This window comes from Pseudorca crassidens, chromosome 15, assembly GCF_039906515.1.
Source record: "Pseudorca crassidens isolate mPseCra1 chromosome 15, mPseCra1.hap1, whole genome shotgun sequence".
NCBI classification, from domain to species: domain Eukaryota; kingdom Metazoa; phylum Chordata; class Mammalia; order Artiodactyla; family Delphinidae; genus Pseudorca; species Pseudorca crassidens.
The window spans coordinates 9,726,441-9,745,154 of NC_090310.1; the positions used below are offsets into that span (position 1 = coordinate 9,726,441).

Consider the following 18,714-nt stretch of genomic DNA (forward strand, 5'->3'; position numbering starts at 1 on the left):
GATTGGGGTGGTTGTAGTTTAGGGCTTGGCATGGCGGGTGCCTGGTGCACATTTCCTGGACGAATGAAAGCGCCCTGCACCAAGAGCCAGGGGCTGTTGGCCGGACCTTGGCGCTGCTGCCTCCTGCCTGGGGGGCCTAGATAAAGCACCTGATATCTCCAGGCCTCAGTTTCCTCATCTGTAAAATGGGATCATGGAATCACTTCACAGGGTTAACTGAGGGTCCAATGAGCTACTGTATGTATGTCTGCCTCTTAGCACAGAGCATCAATTCGTGGGTGTGATCACTCTGGTTGTTAATCAAGTTCAGTAGCAAAGCTCACTGATTTCCCAGGAGCCCGGCTCACAGCTGAGAGGGAGCCCCTTGCCCCTCAGTTAGGACGCCCGTCCTGGCTCCCCAGGCCCTGGGTGATCACATGCTTTCCCACCACTACCAGTGCCCCGGAGGGAGAACCTGCCTGCTGGAGCTCGTATGTCAGCCCTGCCCTGGAGTTGTGTGGCTTCCTCATCTCCCAGAAGCTCTGTCCTTCCAGCCTTGAGACAGCATGCAGCCAGGCCTGCGGCCCCAGGCTCCTTGGCCTTGGGTACAAAGAGGATGCTGGTGGAGCCGCTGCCCCTGTGGCCCCTCTACTGGCTACCCATGGAAAGGACCAGAAACACAGGCAACTCTGATAGGGGCATGGCAGTGTCTGCTTGCCTCCTGTCCCCATCTGTATTTGACAAGTCCGTCAGCCTCTGGAGTAGAGGAGGAAAAGGATGAGTCCTTCCCTGCCTGATACTTGGTCTGGCAGGAAGGCGGGGCAGCCTCCAGACCTTGAGGTGTAAATGGGCAGGCTTGCCGGCATCCGCTTGCACAGGAGGCCCTGCGTGGGGCCCAGGAGCCAGACACGCACAAAGCATTGTGGGTTTGAGCTCTGCTTTGTCCTTTTGTGAGCAGGTTGCCCCCCTTCCCTTCTTCTTCTGAGTCTAGAGCACATCAGAGCCCAGGCCTGGGAGGCAGGCCCCCTCCAAGGGTTTGAGTCCCCATTTCTGCTGTGTGGCCTTGGGCGAGGCCCTGGCCTCTCTGAGTCTCAGGGTCATTCTTTCTGTAAAGAGGGGCTGGATTAGGCTACCCAGTTCAGGCCAGAGAGCCTGGAGTTCAGTCCAGCAATGAGGTTAAGTGCTTGCTTCCGCCTCCCACCCTCCTCACACCCCCTTCTCCTGGTCTGTGTGCCCTGAGGCTTGGCCTGCAGCTTGGGGACCGGGGAGGAGAGGGAGACTCAGGAGTGGAATAAGAGGGTTTTCTGGCTCCTTCCTTGTCCCGAGATGTCTGTGGCCAGCTGCCAAGGAACAGTGAGGAGCCCTTCGTGGGGCCCAGAACTGGCTGGAGAAGAAGGTGGGGGGCACAGAGATCCCCCTACAAGACCTGAGTCCCACGTGGGGCCATGGGCGGCCTCAAAGTAACAGCTGAGGGCCTGAGCCCACCGGGATGCAGAAGTAGCAGCTTGTAACCCTCGGTCATGGGTTCATTCTGCCCTCAATTTCGAGTGACCCTGAGCAGTGGAAAGCCTTCAGAGGAGGCACTGTCCTGAGCTTTTCATCCCTAGAACTTTCCAGAGGGGTTGGCAGAGTAGGGAGCCGCCCGGGGATGCCTACGGCCCAGGAAGAATGAGACCCGCCCCAGGCCCCACTCCCAGCCCCACCTGCCTCAGTTTCCCCCCGGCCAGCTGGACTATGCGCTCCTGGGACGGCCGAGGGTCCATCCCCCACCCGAGCCCTAACCGCCGCCTCTCTCCTCCTCCACAGGCTCCCCCCTGCACAAGCAGGCCTCGGGCCCCCCAGCCGCAGCCCCCGCCGCCCCCGAGAAGCCCGGCGCCAAGGCGGCCGAAGTGGGCGACGAGTTCGTGGGGGACTTCGTGGTGGGCGAGCGCGTGTGGGTGAATGGAGTGAAGCCGGGCGTGGTGCAGTACCTGGGCGAGACGCAGTTCGCGCCGGGCCAGTGGGCGGGCGTGGTGCTGGACGAGCCGGTGGGCAAGAACGACGGCGCCGTGGGCGGCGTGCGCTACTTCGAGTGCCCGGCCCTGCAGGGCATCTTCACGCGGCCCTCCAAGCTGACCCGGCAGCCTGCGGCCGAGGGCTCGGGCAGCGATGCGCACTCGGTTGAGTCGCTGACCACCCAGAACCTGTCGCTGCACTCGGGCACGGCCACGCCGCCGCTGACCAGCCGCGTCATCCCCCTGCGGGAGAGCGTCCTCAACAGCTCCGTCAAGACCGGCAACGAGTCGGGCTCCAACCTCTCCGACAGCGGCTCTGTGAAGCGGGGTGACAAGGACCTGCGCCTGGGAGACCGTGTGCTGGTGAGTCCCCCCAACCCAAGCACTCCACCCCACGTAAGTGAGCTGGATCCCCGGGACTGGGCAGGGTGGGGGACCCACGGGGCTCGGATGGGGTCCAGGCTGGGGTACCCGCTCCTGGTCAGAACCACAGAGTGACCAGGGAGACAGGTAAAGTGGGTACCCTGGAGACTGTCACTGTGTGACCCTGGATAAGTGTCTTAACCTTCCTGGGCCTCGGTCTTCCCATCTGTAAAATGAGAACTTTAATAGCACCTGCCTTGTGGGTTGAAATGTGTGAATACATGTTAATGCCTTTAGACAGTGCCTGAAACTTAGTGCCCTCAAAGTGTTAGCTGTCATTGATATTATCCGTTGATCCAGCCCACCAGCGTGGATGTGCCAGGATTATACGGAAAAGGCTGGGGACCAGAGTGCTCAAGACCCTTGGCCCTCCACTTCCTAGAGTAATGAAAATAAAAACAAAAATAAACAAATGGGACCTAATTAAATGTAAAAGCTTTTGCACAGCAAAGGAAACCATAAACAAAACGAAAAGACAACCCACAGAATGGGAGAAAATATTTACAAACGAAGCAACCGACAAGGGATTAATCTCCAAAATATACAAACAGCTCATGGAGTCAATATCAAAAAACAAACAACCTATTCAAAAAAAGGGCAGAAGATCTAAATAGATGTTTCTCCAAAGAAGACATACAGATGGCCAAAAAGCACATGAAAAGATGCTCAACATCACTGAGAGATGTTGAGATGTTATTAGAGAAATACGAATCAAAACTACAATGGGGTATCATCTCACACGGCTCAGAATGGCCGTCATCAAAAAGTCTACAAACAGTAAATGCTGGAGAGGGTGTGGAGAAAAGGGAACCCTCCTACACTGTTGGTGGGAATGTAAATTGGTACAACCATTATGGAGAACAGTATGGAAGTTCCTTAAAAAACTAAATATAGAACTACCATATGATCCAGCAATCCCACTCCTGGGCATATATCCAGAGAAAAACATAATTTGAAAAGATACATGCACCCCAGGGTTCACTGCAGCACTATTTACAGTAGCCAAGACATGGAAGCAACCTAAATGTCCATTGACAGAGGAGCAGATAAAAAAGATGTGGTACATACATACAATGGAATATTAGCCATAAAAATGAACGAAATAATGCCATTTGCAACAACGTGGATGGCCCTAGAGATTGTCATACCGAGTGAAGTAAGTCAGACAGAGAAAGACAAATATCATATGATATTGCTTATATGTGAGATCTTTAAAAAATAGTACAAATGAACTTATTTACAAAACAGAAATACAGTCACAGACATAGAAAACAAACTTATGGTTACCAGGGAGGAAAGGGGGGGATAAGTTGGAAGATTGACATATACACACTACTATATATAAAATAAATAAGTAATAAGGACCTACTGTATAGCACAGGGAACTCTTCTTAATACTCTGTAATGACGAATATGGGAAAAGGATCCAAAAAAGACTGGATATATGTATATGTATAACTGATTCACTTTGCTGTACGCCTGAAACTAACACAACATTGTAAATCACCTATACTCCAATTAAAAAAAAAAAAAAAAGACCCCTGGCCCAAGGTCGGGTGGTTCAGACATCTAATCAGCTAGAACCCCGAGTGGTCAGGCAAGCCGGCTTACAGTCTCACTGAGCTGTCCTTGGGGGTGCCTGGGATCTGAGGGCACCTGCTGGCCATGGCCACTGCAGGGAAATCAGGCCCAGGTTCGTGCCTTTGCTGCTACTTCCCAGCCGTGTGATGCTGGGTGATTCACTTAACTGGGCCTCATTCCCATTCATTCATCATCTGTCCATTCAGCAAAACGGGCATAGATAACTCCCGTGTGATACTTTCGTTGGGATCATTGAGAAGCTGCTGGCCGTGGAAGTGCATCGTAGTTACCAAGGACTCTGGCTGTGCAAGACCTGGGTAGTGTCATGTGAGTGCCCTGTGGGGTGGGAAGTGGAGCCCCTTAGGGTATTGACCATCCCTGAATGCTCCTCAGGTTGGGAGAGGAGAGAGGTTTAACCCCAGTGTGATCCTGCCTGGAAATCCTCTTGCACCTGCTCCCGCCTCAGGGAGTGAGAACTGGACCTACTGAGCAGGGGGCACTCAAGCTGTCACGAGGCAGGCCCTGCTCTGGAAATCTCCGCCAGACTGCAGCCCTTCAGCAGGGTTGGCAGTAGCAGCAGACGGGCCCCAGTGACTTCCCAGCCTGAGACTGGGTTGCATCCTTTGGTTTGAAACACTGCTTTCTCCAGGGCGAATCCATGCCCAGCACTTTCTGCACCTTGTCTCTTTTGGTTCTCCCCGCTGCCTTACGCAGTGGGTGTTATCTCCCCATTTTACAGATGAGGAAACTGGGCTCAGCCCTGGAAAACAACCTGCCCAGGGCCACTCAGCCAGGAGGTGCTGGGCCATTCATTCCTTTATTCACTCATCAACTGTGACTGCCCTGGAAACAGGACATGCTTGGATTCTGGTGGGTTGGGGAGAGGAATTTGAAGGAGGGATTTACTTTCACCTCAAGGATGGAGCCCCACATGCCCCACCCTAGTCCACAGCTTCCCTTGGGTTAGTCCTCCAGCCTGGACCGCTGTGTACAGCCAGGATCCAGCTGGCTCGGCCGACCCTGGGACTTGCTACTTCTCCCTTGTGCCTTCTATAAACACCTGACACAGCATCTTGCTATCCCTACCCCTCCCTTTAACAAATTATATCCTGGACATGAATGAAGGTAGAGGCCTGAGCTTATACAATTTGAGGATGGGGGCTTTTTAGGAAACAACAATACAAAAAATATTGCTTTCGCAAATTTTACAAATCACGTGATCCCATGAATGTATTGTCAGGGCCCTCCCCACTCAGAGCCTCCAGAGAGGCTAGTGTATGTGAGGGGCTCTGATTACCTAAGCTACGTTAGCTTCACCAGCCACAAACCTGCTTCTGACCCGGGTCAAAGGCATGAACAATATTTGTTATTTTTGAACATAAATAACAGAATTTATGTCCATTAAGTTACGCTGCTCTTCAGTGATACCTCTGGGTCCTGGTTTCATTTGGGCCTCAACACTACCCCAGGAGGTCCGAGTACTCGCCAAATAGTCGTGGGCAAGATGTTTATCCTCTCTCTGCCTCAGTTTCTTCACCTGTAAGATGGGGATGAAAGTTCACCTGCTGGGAATTCCCTGGCAGTCAAGTGGTTAGGACTCTGTGCTTTCACTGCCGGGGCCCAGGTTTGATCCCTGGTTGGGGAACTAAGATCCTATAAGCTGCACAGCATGGCCAAAAAAAAAAAAAAAAGTTCACCTGCTGCATATGTAGTGTTTAGAAGGTGGTCTGGCTCCAAGTAAGCTCTGTGAAGTGTTAGCTGGTATCAGCATTAAAGTCCATGAAGCGTGGGCATTCTCCCTGGGCCATGGGGTCCTGGGCACAGGGAGGGACTGAGCTCGGGGAGCCTCTCTGAGGTCACACAGCGGCTCACGTCGGCCTGCATGTCCTTGGCTTTCACTGGCCGAGTGCTCGCTGGGAGCGGAGCCTTGTGCCAAGAACTTTACACACAGAATCCATTTCCTCTTCAACCCTGAGGGGCCCTGGCCCCCGGAGGAACCCCTGGGAGGGTGACACAGGGGGAACATGCCTGACCTTCCTGGAATAGTGTCACTTAAATACTGGGCATCTTGTCACATGCCTGCCAGAGCGAAACTGGCAGAAGTTTCAGGTGTGGTTTGGAGTTTCCACACTCAGCTGCATGGACTCACCTCTTACTATCCCAGCTGCCCACGACGCACATGCGCATTGTTCCGTTTTACAGGCTGAGGATGAGAATCAGGCCTGAGTTTCCCACAGCACCCAGAGTGGAAGTGGCAGAGCTGGGCTGTCCTGCCTTTGTCCTTCCCGCCCTCGGCCCCTCCCCTGCCCCAGGACACACACAGGCACTCACACGTGCACACGCGCGCGCGCGCGCGCGCGCGCGCGCGCACACACACAGATAACCTTTCTGGCTAATCCCTGAAATTCCTCCAGCATTGAATCATTCTATTCCGCTCCAACTTCCTCTTCTGAAATCCTCCCTCCCCGAGTGCTCCCGTAGCTCGGACTGGGTGAGTTTGGGGTAGTACTCAAGGATCCTGGGTGTCTGGAGTTGGGGCGCATGGCAGAGGTGGGAGCAGAGAGATGCAATGACTTGTCCAAGGACACGCAGACTTTTAGAACATGCCTGGCACAGCTGAGACGGGACCCAGGCCCACTGGCCCAGGCTGGTGGGACCCTGGCATCCCAGGCCACCTCTCTATTTCCTTCTGCCTGGGAACACCCACCACTCCCTTTGGTCCTGGGCACCTTCCAGGCCCGGGGAGCCTATGGGGGGGCACTCAGCTGCCTAGCTGGCCGGAGACATAGCTGCTGTGTGTGTTCCCCAAGGTGTGGTCCCGAGGGTCCATCCCAGGAAGTGGGTCTGTCCGCGTGGTTTTAGGGATGTCGCTCCAGAGGCAGCAGGGCTGGTGCGGCAGACTCTAGAGCCAGCCATTAGTTTGGGATCTAGGTCGTGGAAGAGAAGAGACGTTCCAGGGGAATTAACAGAGAAGCAGGAACCGAGACTATGTAGAAAGGCAGCTTGAGAACTGGTGGCACAGAAGAGGGGTAGGAAGACAGCCCCACCCGGGGGCCGATCCAGACTCAGACAGGCCTGCTGGGGCAGAGACCACCGGGCCTTAATCACTCATTGTACAGGGAAGGACCGTGAAGGCCAGAGAGGGTGAGCGGTTGCCTGGGGTCACACAGCACATCATGGGCTTGCCTGGAACAGGAGCTCTGGGCTTCTATCTATCAGTCCTGGAATGTCCTCTGTATCCCCCCCACCCCGAGTGGATCCAGCAGTCCAGGTGGAGGGCTGGAAGTATCTTGGTCAGCTACAGTTGCCAGCATGGGGTATGATTAGCAAGGACCAGAGGAGGCTGTCTCAGGAAGGAAGAGGCCTGGCTGGTTGCTTGTGGCTCCAAGAGGTGCCCCAGGGCCAAAGCCGCAAGGAATGGATGTCAGTGGGGTAATGGGAGAGCTCTGACCCCCAAAGATGTCAGATGGCTCATAGGTTGCTATGGAGGGTTGGGTTCTCCAAACGTAGGCACCAAGGTGGGGTTTGGGGTGTTCCTTAGGGCTTTTAACTTCTGTGAAAGATTGGGCAGAGGGAGAAGTCAGACCGCTCTGCAGGCCAGACAGAGTCTCGGCCAACCTGGGGCAGCTCTGGAGCGAGATTGCCCATCACAGCGTCCCATGCTGAGCCAGCGTGTCCGGGCCTTTCTGCCCCGGCCTCGCTCAGTCACCGCATGTGAGTGCCCCATCTCAGGCGAGGGGCTCCGCACAGCAGGGCAGCAAGGGCTTCCTTGAAGCGGGATCTGAGTGGAGCATCTCCAAGTACTTGAAGTCTCTGCCCCTTTATGTCCCTTCATGTACTGGCCACAGAAGCATCCTGAGGAGGGTGGACCAAGAAACCTTTCCAGGGAATCGCCTCTCCTGCTGACACCCTCTCCCGGCGTATCCCAAAGCTCCCTGCCGGTGCCAGCCTGGCCTTGCAGATAACCCAGAGTGTACCAGCCCGCGAGGCAGTCTGAGCAGCCCGGCCCCTCTGCACTGGGTGGGTAGGTTCTCTGCAGGGCTGTGTCCTGCCTGCTGCCCCCTCGGCAGCTGGCCTGGGCAGTGTGGGACCAGCCTCCTGAGAGATGAGGAATGAGGTTTTCTCTCTGCAGGTGTCTCCCTCTCTCCTCAGGCCCCGGTCAAGTTCCCACCACTCTGCTGAGAACTGACACCCAGCAGGGCCATCTGTAGTGTAGAGGCTGCAAGGTGGCCTCTGGGGTGTACAGGCCTGGGCATGAGCTCAGCTCTGCCCTTCACAGCAGTGTCCCAGGGCAGGGTGCTGAGCCTCAGTTTCCTCATCTTTAAAATGGGCCTGATATTCCCATTTCGTAGGATTTGTATAAATTGAATAAGGAAGGGACTTCCCTGGCGGTCCAGTGGTCAAGACTCTGAGCTTCCACTGCAGGGGGCGTGGGTACCATCCCTGATCGGGGGACTAAGACCCCGCATGCCATGGCGTGGCATAAATAAATAAACAAACAAACAAATAATTAGAATAAGGAAGACTCCCGGCATGTAGTGAGCCCTCGGGAAAGGCTGGTTTTCTTTCCTTGTTCTGGGTGTTGTTTCTTCACCCCGGAGTCTTCACAGCGGAGGGGCAAGTGCTGTGATGCCCAGTGTGAGGCCTGGCTGTAGACGGGAGAGGTTTGTGAGGACTGGCCAGGGGGCATCCTGGGGGCTGCTGTCCTGGGTGCTCAGGCAGAGGGAGCTGGTGTCTGTTGGGAGCGGGGAGGGGTGAGCAGGAGGGGACTCGGTGGCCCACCGAGCACACAGGGCTGCTGGGCCTCCGTGTTCAGGCTCTGCTAATGGGGGGCAGAGCCAGGTAAGGCAGGGGGCCCAGGAGGTACTAGAGCTGCCTCCTGCTTCCTCTATGTGTCATGGGGCTTCTGGCTGGGTTCCATCAGGGTTCCATCCCCTGTCTCGTGTGTCAAGCCCTTAGTCAACATCTCCACTTAACCTGCATTAGTTTCCTATGGCTGCTGTAACGAGTACCATAAACTGGATGACTTAAAACAGAAATGTACGCTCTCCAAGTTCTGGAAGTTAGACATTTGAAATCCCAGGTGTTGGCAGGGCCATGCTGTCTCTGAAGGATGAAGGGAAGCATGTGCTCCATGCCCTTCTCTTGGGTTCTGGTGTTGCCTGCACTCCTCGGCATTCCTTGGCTTGTAGGTGCACTCCTTGAATCTCTGCCTCAGTCTTTACATGGCCTTCTTCCCTCTGTGTCTCTTCTCTTACAAGGACACCAGTCATACTGGATTAGGGCCCGCCCTCATGACCTCATCCTAATGTGATCACATCTAAAAGACCCTATTTTTATTTATGTATTTGTTTGTTTGTTTATTGGCTGTGCAGCACAGCTTGCAGGATCTCAGTTCCCCGACCAGGGATTGAACCCGGGCCACGGCAGTCAAAGCCCGGGATGCTAAGCACTAGGCCGCCAGGGAACTCCCATGAGACCCTGTTTTTTAATCAGGTTACTCTCATAGTCGTGGGAGTCAGGGCTTCAGCATGTCTTTTTGGGGAACACAGTGCAAACTATAACACACCCAACACCCATCCCCGACCTGCTCCCCCGCCCCACCGTCCTCCCCCCACCCTCCCCATCTCAGTAAATGGCACACGTGTCTCCAGCAGACCAATCCAGGAACTTGGCAGTTGGCCTTACGTCCTGTTTTTCTCTCCTCCTGACCACGTGATTCACAATCAGGCCTCTGGTGCCGCCTCCAAAATACAGCCCAGTTGGTCCCCAGCCCCCCGCCTCTATGGGCAGGTCCTCTCTCTCCAGCAGTGGAACTGCCGCCCCCTTCTTGGTCTCCCTGCCCCCAGACCACCACCTCTGTGGGCAGGTCCTCTCTCTCCAGCAGTGGAACCGCCCCCTCCTTGGTCTCCCTGCCCCCACTCAGGGCCCAACACTCCAGGAGGCCCCGTCTCATGTAGGATAAAACCCACCCATCTTCCCATGGCCCCCAGACCCTTGTGGTCTGCCCGCCCACCCTCGTATGATCTGACTTCGCCCTCTGTCCTGGCTGCACTCGGCCGCCCTGGCCTCCTTCTCTTTGCTCCCGTACCAGGCCAGTGCCTCTGCTGTGCCCTGCTGACCTCCTCCACCTGGGACTCTGACCCCAGGGCTCCCCACAGCTCACTGTCCCGCTTCCGTTAGGCCTCTGTGCCAATGTCACCTCTTGGAGACGGGGCCCTCCGGCACTCTTCCACGTAGCCCTTGTCATCCACCTGGAATGACAGCATTTACTCACTTACTGCTGGGCTGTCTGCTTCCCGCCCTGACGAGGAAGGTTGTGGCGTTTTGCTCACATGTTTGCTCCCCCAGTGCCTGCAACAGAGCCTGGTGCCAGGAAGGCGCTCAAACCTTTTGCTCAGTGAATGACTCACGGCCCTGCCAGGTGGTCCTGAGAGCGAGTGAGGTACCTCGTGTATGACGTCGATGCCGCAAAAGCTAGTTGAGCCCCAGATGCCCCTCACTAGCTGTTCAGGTCAGCGACCGTGGACATGGTCAGGGAGGGTCACCGAGAGGGGCTGCTCACCTCTGTCCCCTCATCTCCCTGAAGGTGGCCCAGTGGCACCACTCACCTGCCCGTCTCTCCCGGGCAGCCTCTTTCCTACCAGGACCCCCTCCTTCCCCGCTTGCTCTGCTCTTCCGCCCCAGCGGCCCAGCAGGTGCTGCCCCAGGCCTTGGAAATGAGCCCCTCACTGGACCCTCATGGCTGCCCTGTGAGACGGGGGGACTTGCCCCAGCCTCCTGATGGCAGAGCTGTCTGTCCTTGTGGGCGAGATGCATGGGTTTATTTTAAACGAGTCACCTGTTTTAACTTCCTCAGGAAAATCCCGGAGAAACAGATAAATTCAATCTGCCCACCTCCCTTGTTTCATGAGACCCGGGATGTAGTCGCTGTTTGGCCCAGGCCAGTGGGGATTCCAGCCTCACAGATAACCCTCAGGGGCTGGAAAAGGAGCGGGTGGGGCTCATCCCTCTGGAGACTGGGGCCCAGCCTGTCCCCCAGTGGGGGTGTGGGGAGGGACAGTCCCTTAGTGGAGCTACAGGGACTCTGGTGCATTGCAGGGGAGGGCCAGGATGCGAAATGCACAGGCACTTAGGGAGACAGCTTGGCCACTTCTTACAAAACTAAACATACTCTCACCATGCGATTCAGCAGCCCTGCTCCTTGGCACTTACGCAAATGAGCTGACATATCTGCCTGAGAACCTGCACACAAATATTTCTAGCAACTTTATTCCTAATTACTAAAACTTGGGAGCAACCGAGATGTTCTTCAGTAGGTGAATGGATAAATAAACTAAGGTGCGTCCAGACAGTGGAGAGTTACTCAAGGCTAAAAGGAACTGAGCTGTCGAGCCATGAAAAGACACTCAGGAACCTTAAATGCGTCGTATTAAGTGACTGAAGCCAGTGGGAATCTGCCACGTACTATATGATTCCAACTGTATGACGTTCTGGAAAAGACAAAACTTTGGGGACAGTAAAAGATCGTTGGTGACCAGGGGGTAGGGGAGGGAGGGATAAATGGGTGGAACACAGAGCATTTTTAGGGCCGTGAAACTATTCTGTGTGATACTATAATGGTGGGTACGAGTCATTATATATCTCAAAGTCCATAGAATGTACAACACCGAGAGTGAACCCTAATGTAAACTGTGGACTTCAGTTAATAACAATTTGTTGGCTCACCATTGTAATAAAGGCACCCCACTGATGCAGGGTGTTAATAAGAGGGGAAACTGTAGGGGCGAGAGGTGAGGGGATATGTGGAAATTCTCTGTATTTTCTGCTCAAATTTTCCAGAAACCTAAAATATCTCTATAAAACAAAGTCTATTAGGGACTTCCTTGGTGGTCCAGTGGTTAAGAATCTGCCTTTCAATGCAGGGGGTGCGGGTTCAATCCCTGGTTGGGGAACTAAGATCCCACATGCTGCGGGGCAGCTAAGCTTACACACCACAACTACTGAGCCCTGGCGCTGCAACTAGAGGGAAGTCCACGCGCTGCAATGAAGATCCCACGTGCCACAACTAAGACCTGATGCAGCCAAATAAATAAATTTTAAAAAGGAACATCTTAAAAAAAGTCTATTAATTTTGTACAGTAAAGACAGGTTAAATATAATAAAAAAAGAAAGAAGGGAAAGGTCTCATACCTTGGAGGGCAGGACCTGGCACACATGCAGTGGGGTCTGGTGAGGGGGAAACTTGTCCATTTCTTCTAGGTTGTCGAATTTGTTGGCATGTAATTGTTCGTAGTATTCCCTTATGGCTTTGGGGATTTGTTTTGTTTTGTTCTTTTGTTGTGCGCCGCGGCATGCGGGACTTAGTGCCCCAACCTGAGATTGAACCCGGGCTACGGCAGTGAAAGCGCCGAATCCTAACCGTTAGGCCACCAGGGAGCTCCTGAATTGCAAGGTTTAGAATTCATGTCTTCAGTGTGCCTGGCACGTAGCCAGTCCTTAAGAAATGGTGGGAATAGAGTGAGTTTTAATTAGGGAGCTGGTTCCTTTCGGGCACACCTGAGGCATACTTAAGGGTGTCAGAGAAGGTAGCATTTAGAAAGTCCTATTTTGTTTCAGATAAACACACACATTTATTTTCACCCTTTCCTGAATTTGCACTAGAATAACAGTGAAGGGATTTAAAAAAAAAAAAAAAGGTATTAAACCCTCAAGGACAAAGAGAACAGGAGAGGAGACAGCAGAAATACCACTGGAAACCCAGTGCAGCCCAGCGCACAGGCAGCCGCGGGGAAAGCAGAGAAGCAGTCAGTGTTTCCCTCAGAAGCCCCCTGAGGATGGGAAGTCAGCCGTATGGTGGCCTCTGGAAATGGAGCTGACGTTGTTTGAAAAATCTTCAGACTCCACCTCCCTGCCTAGGGTCCCCTCTGTGCGGTGACTGCCCCTCCAGCAGACGTCTGGGATGAGTGGTTGTCTCGTGAGAGGTTCAGAGAAGGAGTCTTTGGATGGGGGAACCCCTGGCATGTTGGACTGAAAAGGGAGGATTAAATGAACATGTCTATCCTAAAAGCTGAGCCCCTTTTTCCCACTGGTTTCTCCCTCATTCAGCTCCTAGATCACTGGCGGCCAAGCCTCCACCCTCCAGAGGGCGCAGAAGCTGCTTCTCTGGGGAGGGTGGCCGGTCCTGTGAGAAATAAGAGAAGGTGATACCCGTGTCAAATCTGAACAGAAGGCCACGGAATATAAATACGGATATTGAACAAAAAAGCCTGGATAATGAAAAATCTGATTGCAGACACAAGAAACACCACAGAAGTACTAGAAGATAAATTTAAGATAGAAGTACTAGAAGATACATTTAAGGAAATTAAGTTTAATAAATTTAATTTATTAATTTATTTAATGGAGTCTGATCAAAATGAAGCCATCACTGCGTGGCAGGGGTAGAAACCCAGTAGGGGTGTGTGCAGCCTGGTGATGGGGAGGCAACGCCTGCCCTTCCCTGATGAGTCGTAGATGGATGTCACCCCCAAATTGAAAAATTGACAAGTAGCAATATTAGCGTGTCATTTAGAAATATGGAGGTCAACACCAAAAACTTCATCTTAAAGAGTGAAAGTGCTTCTGGGGAGAGGTGGAGAAACTTATAAGGTTTTTTAAGGCTTTGGAAGTGTATATATATATACATACATGTATATATATATATATACACACATACATGTGTATATATATATATGTAAAACTTTATGTATATATATAACTTGAATTGAAAGTTTTTTAAATCATTGTTACAGTAGTATTCCTGATTATTGGCCTGTCCTGAGTTATTTTAATTGTGGTAAAATACGCGTAACGTAACATTTACCTTCTTAACCGTTTTTGAGCGTACAATTCAGTAGTATTAAGTATATTCACATTGTTGTGCAACAGGTCTTTTTCATCTTGCGAAACTGAAACTGTATTCCCATTAAACAACTCCCCATTTCCCTTCCTGCCCAGCTCCTGGCAACCTCCATTCAAACCATTTTTTTTTTCCTTTTGGCCGCACAGCTCGGTCTGTGGGATCTCAGTTCCCTGATCAGGGATTGAATCCGGGCCCTCGGCTGTGAAAGCGTGGAGTCCCAACCACTGGACTGCCAGGGAATTCCCTAAACCTTTTTTTTTTTTTTAAACATCTTTATTGGAGTATAATTGCTTTACAATGGTGTGTTAGTTTCTGCTTTATAACAAAGTGAATCATCTATACATATACATATATCCCCCATCTCCTCCCTCTTGCGTATCCCTCCCACCCCCTAAACCATTTTTAAGGATAACGTTTATTGAGACTCTAGTATGCTCCAGACACTGCACATTCAGTACTTAATCTTCACAAAAGCCGTTTTGACAGATGAAGATGCTGGAGCTCAGAGAGGTTAGGTAACTTGCCCAAGCTCATACAGCTTGTAAATGGCAGGGTTTGAACACAGGTCTGTCTTCCTGACTCCAGAGCTCTTGCTCGGGACAGCCCTGGGAAGCACTGTTTATACCTATACCCCTCCCAGCTGTCCTTGGGCCTCCTCCTCATCTCCCCTGGCCCTTGCACACTGGAAGGGAGGCGTGGGATGAGCCCGGGCACCTGGGTGCCTGTGCCCTCTCTGCAGTTCCCACTGCATCCTCTGGACCTGAGTCTCTCTGTGTGCCTATAGGTTGGTGGGACGAAGACTGGTGTGGTACGGTACGTCGGGGAGACAGACTTTGCCAAGGGCGAGTGGTGTGGCGTGGAGCTGGACGAGCCCCTTGGGAAGAATGATGGGGCAGTGGCGGGCACCAGGTATGGTGGGGAGGGAGGAAGGGAGTCCTCTTCTCCTAGGGTGGGTGCAGGGGTCGGGGTTGGGTCATCTGAGAATACCAGTGTTAAGCATCTGGGTGGCTGTGCCAGATACCATGTACAGATGCTACCACCTCCCTTCTGTCATAGCAGCTCATGGAAGCAGGTGGTGGGACTATCACCCCCATTTTACAGATCAGAGAACCAAGGCCAGAGAGGTCATTGCCCAAGGTCACACAGAGAGTCACGAGCAAGCGCTAGGAGAGTCATCTGTCCCTGGGTTCCCCTCCCCCTGCCACCCATGACTAAGTGAGGTGGGAGCACCAGAAAAGGAGAGGCAGGGGTCCTGCCTTCTGAGAGTTGCCCTGGGTGACACAGGAAATAATCAGACAGTGCTTGGTGCTCTACAGCCAAGGTTAGGGTCACAGCTGGGTCCCAGGTTTCTCAGCATCTCTGATGAAAGGGAATTGACTGCCAGGAATGCTGGGTTGAGAAGGTCTGAGGCCATGCCTGGGCCCTTTGGGGGGGGCGTTGATGCTGTGGCTGAGCAGTGTCGGGGGTGTGGGGTAAGGCACGGTGGCCTGCGAGCCTGTGTTGGCTGTCCCTGGGCTAGGTTCTGTCGTCCAGGTGAGGCTGCAACAGCTCTGAGAAGGAAGGTGTGCTAGGCTGGGGGTCAGGCTGCACAAAGACCTGAATGTGGGAAGAGGCAGGTGGGGTGGCAGTTTCAAGGTGAGCGGGAAACTGGACAGAACTAGGTCCCTGGTCCCACGTGGAATCCATGGCTAGAGAGGTTTTGAGAGAAGATGATCCAGACTTCCATGACAACACTTGCCTTCCTGTTTTCAAGACGGATGTTTCTCTCAATTTACTCTTGCTTCCAGAATCCAGGGACAGGTTGGGCAGCATCCCTCACCCCACGCCTAAGGTGCCTCCTTCAGGCTTCTGCTTCTCCATTCGGGGCTCCATGGACAGAGAGCTTTGGGGCTGGGGGTGGTCCAGAGGCAGCCATGAGAGTGGGGCTGCAGATATGGCTGGGGGCCTCTGACTGATGTTTGGGAGACAAAGCACAGTGGGCTTTGGAGTCCACTGGGTCCAGTCTCAGCTTTGCCATTTAACCAGCTCTCTGACTGTGGGCAGGTTACTTAACCTCTCTGAGCCTAAATCTCATCTGTGAAATATGGATAACAATAGAGGGGTTGGGGGATCGAAATGAGCATTTTTGTAAAGGGACTGGCATAGAGCAGGTGCTCGGTAATTGTTATTCCCCCATCCCCTAGAAATATGCCCAACCGCTGTTCATGGCTATGCAGAACATCAGGCCCTGCTCACCTCTATTCCCTTTCTGGGAGTCCTGTCTATTGGTCTTAGGGTGTGGGTGACGGGTCCCCCAGGAGAAGCCTCTCTCTGCTGGGCTCTGAAGAGGTAGGGGAGGCAGGCCAGGCTCCAGGCTGTGGGGTTGTGACAGCAGCATGGTCTCTCCTACCTCTCCAGGTACTTCCAGTGCCCACCCAAGTTTGGTCTCTTCGCGCCCATCCACAAGGTAATCCGCATCGGCTTCCCATCCACCAGCCCAGCCAAGGCCAAGAAGACCAAGCGCATGGCCATGGGAGTCTCGGCACTGACCCACAGTCCCAGCAGTTCCTCCATCAGCTCTGTCAGCTCGGTGGCCTCCTCCGTGGGGGGCCGGCCCAGCCGCAGTGGCCTGGTGAGGGATACCCTGGTGTGTGTATGGGAGTGGGGCGGGGACAGAGAGACCCAGTTGTCCCCTGACTTGCTCTGGTTCCAGGCATCCGTCAGTTTGGAGTTTTTGAACAAAGATGAAAGTATATATTTTTTAACAGAGAAATTGACCCATTTACATTTATTGTTATTTTTATATTACCGATTTGTCAGTAGCTTAAGCCCTTCCCTGGGAGTTAAAGAGGGTCATACAGAGGCAGGGCAGGTAATACAGGTGCACACAGGTGATACAGGTGCAGGGCAGGTGCTTTAGAAAGGCTGGCACAGCCACCTTGGGTGAGGAGGGAAGGTGAGGTTGCCCTTCCAGCAGAGCTCTGTCTACACGGGAGGTTCCTCCTAGTCCAGGAGAAGGTGGCCCAGGTGAGAGAGCCCACCTTGAGGCAGACCCCCAGGGGCTGTGACTCTCCTGAGAGAGGAAGTTCCCTGGATCGCAAACATCATGATTCCCTCTACATAACTAGGCAGAGTGTCTAGGGCCCTGGGAGGGGAGGACCCGAACCCCAGGAGTTGAGGCACTTGGGCCCCCCACTTGCTGGGTAGTGGTGGGTTGCCTGGACGGTGCTCCGCATCCCTGAGTCCTGCCTGCACCCACGCCTTCCTGCAGCTCACGGAGACCTCTTCGCGCTATGCCCGCAAGATCTCGGGCACGACTGCCTTGCAAGAGGCGCTGAAGGAGAAACAGCAGCACATCGAGCAGTTGCTGGCTGAACGGGACCTGGAGCGGGCTGAGGTGGCCAAGGCCACGAGCCACATCTGTGAGGTGGAGAAGGAGATCGCCCTGCTCAAGGCACAGCATGAGCAGGTGGGTGGCAGGCAGGGCCACGGAGCACCCGGAGGGCACCAGCGGTCTCCTCGGGCCAGTCTTGTCCCTCAGTCACGCTCAGTGAGCAGAGAAAACTGAGACGCATGTTACCAACACCCCTCATCCTCCTGGTGAATTTCCTTCCAGTGGTAGGTCCACATTCCACCTCCAGAACCTCGATACAAAGTTGCGTGTCCTGCTTTTTCCTACTTCTTATAGTGCGAGCACGATTTCTAGGTCATGGAAAATTCTTCCCCGTTTGAAGGACTGCGTGGCCGTCTGTTGCGGGCCGTGTCCTTACTGACGTGACCTGTCCCCTGCTGGTGTTTAGGTTGTTTTCCAATTCCTCACTTTTTCTAAATAATCCTGATGTAAACATTTTTGGGGTACCTCTGTCCACATTTCAGACCGTGCTTTCGAGCAGGTTGATTCCTGGTTGGGTTTCAGGGAAGGAAGTCCTTGCCCATAGCCTTGGCTCTGCTGCTGTCATGTGTCTACCCTTCCCTGCTGCTTGTTCCCCACGTGGGAGCTCCCTCCTAGGCCCCTGTCCCCATTTGGAGCCAGGCTCACTCTTCCCTCGGGTTCTGGAATTACTAAGGCCAAGCTCATGTGTGTGCCGTGACAGGGGCCTTGACAAGACAATAGGTCTTAGGCCCTCAAGGGCTGAGGGAGGTGGCAGGGACTGGGGGCAGGTGGACCTGAGGTTCCCGTCCCTGGCACTCAGCCGGCCCTCTTCCCTCACATCTAGGTCCACGGTTCCGGTCAGACTAGGGCTGGCAGGGGAGTTTAGGGGTGGCTGGGTTCCAGGCCTGGCTCCTTGCACCCCCTCCACACCCGCCCCTCCGCCACCTGGCTCCCAGTCCCCAGGAGGAGGCTGACCCTGTCCTGGCCCTCGCTTGGGGCCCAGTATGTTGCAGAGGCAGAGGAGAAGCTGCAACGGGCCCGGCTGCTGGTGGAGAGCGTGCGGAAAGAGAAGGTGGACCTGTCCAACCAGCTGGAGGAGGAGAGGAGGTAGGTGCCGCTCCTGTCCTGGTCCTGGCGGGACACTTTCCCAGATCCTTGTTAAGGATGACCGGGAAAAGCAAGGCTCGGGACCAGCAGGCACAAACCCCGCCTCCACCACGTACTGGCTGTGTCACCTGGGCTGGTGACATGAGCTCTGCGGGCCTTAGTCGTCTCATCTGCGAAGTGGGGTGATGATCCCCATCTCTGCAGGCTGTTGGGAGGACTTACGAGATAACTCCAGTAAAGCACCCAGCATGACACTGAGCACATGGGAGACACTACATACGTCACTGTCTTCCTTCCTGACATGGGGTTCACCGTTCCTGCCCAGCTCGGCTCATGCAGCATCATGAGAACGCCCAGGCGGGTGGGGGGACCTC

The 18,714-nt window shown here is 53.9% G+C and overlaps 1 protein-coding gene across 4 annotated transcripts in view; it reads left to right on the plus strand.

Annotated features, from left to right (window-relative positions):
• CLIP2 (CAP-Gly domain containing linker protein 2) overlaps positions 1-18,714 on the plus strand; it is a 75,149-nt gene that overhangs the window by 29,661 nt on the left and 26,774 nt on the right. For all 4 annotated transcript variants that reach the window (XM_067705932.1, XM_067705930.1, XM_067705933.1 and 1 more), the window contains exons 3-7: positions 1,786-2,336; positions 14,666-14,790; positions 16,279-16,492; positions 17,132-17,329; positions 18,237-18,340. In XM_067705932.1, coding sequence (XP_067562033.1) covers positions 1,786-2,336; positions 14,666-14,790; positions 16,279-16,492; positions 17,132-17,329; positions 18,237-18,340 — 1,192 coding nt within the window. The remainder of the gene's footprint in view (positions 1-1,785; positions 2,337-14,665; positions 14,791-16,278; positions 16,493-17,131; positions 17,330-18,236; positions 18,341-18,714) is intronic.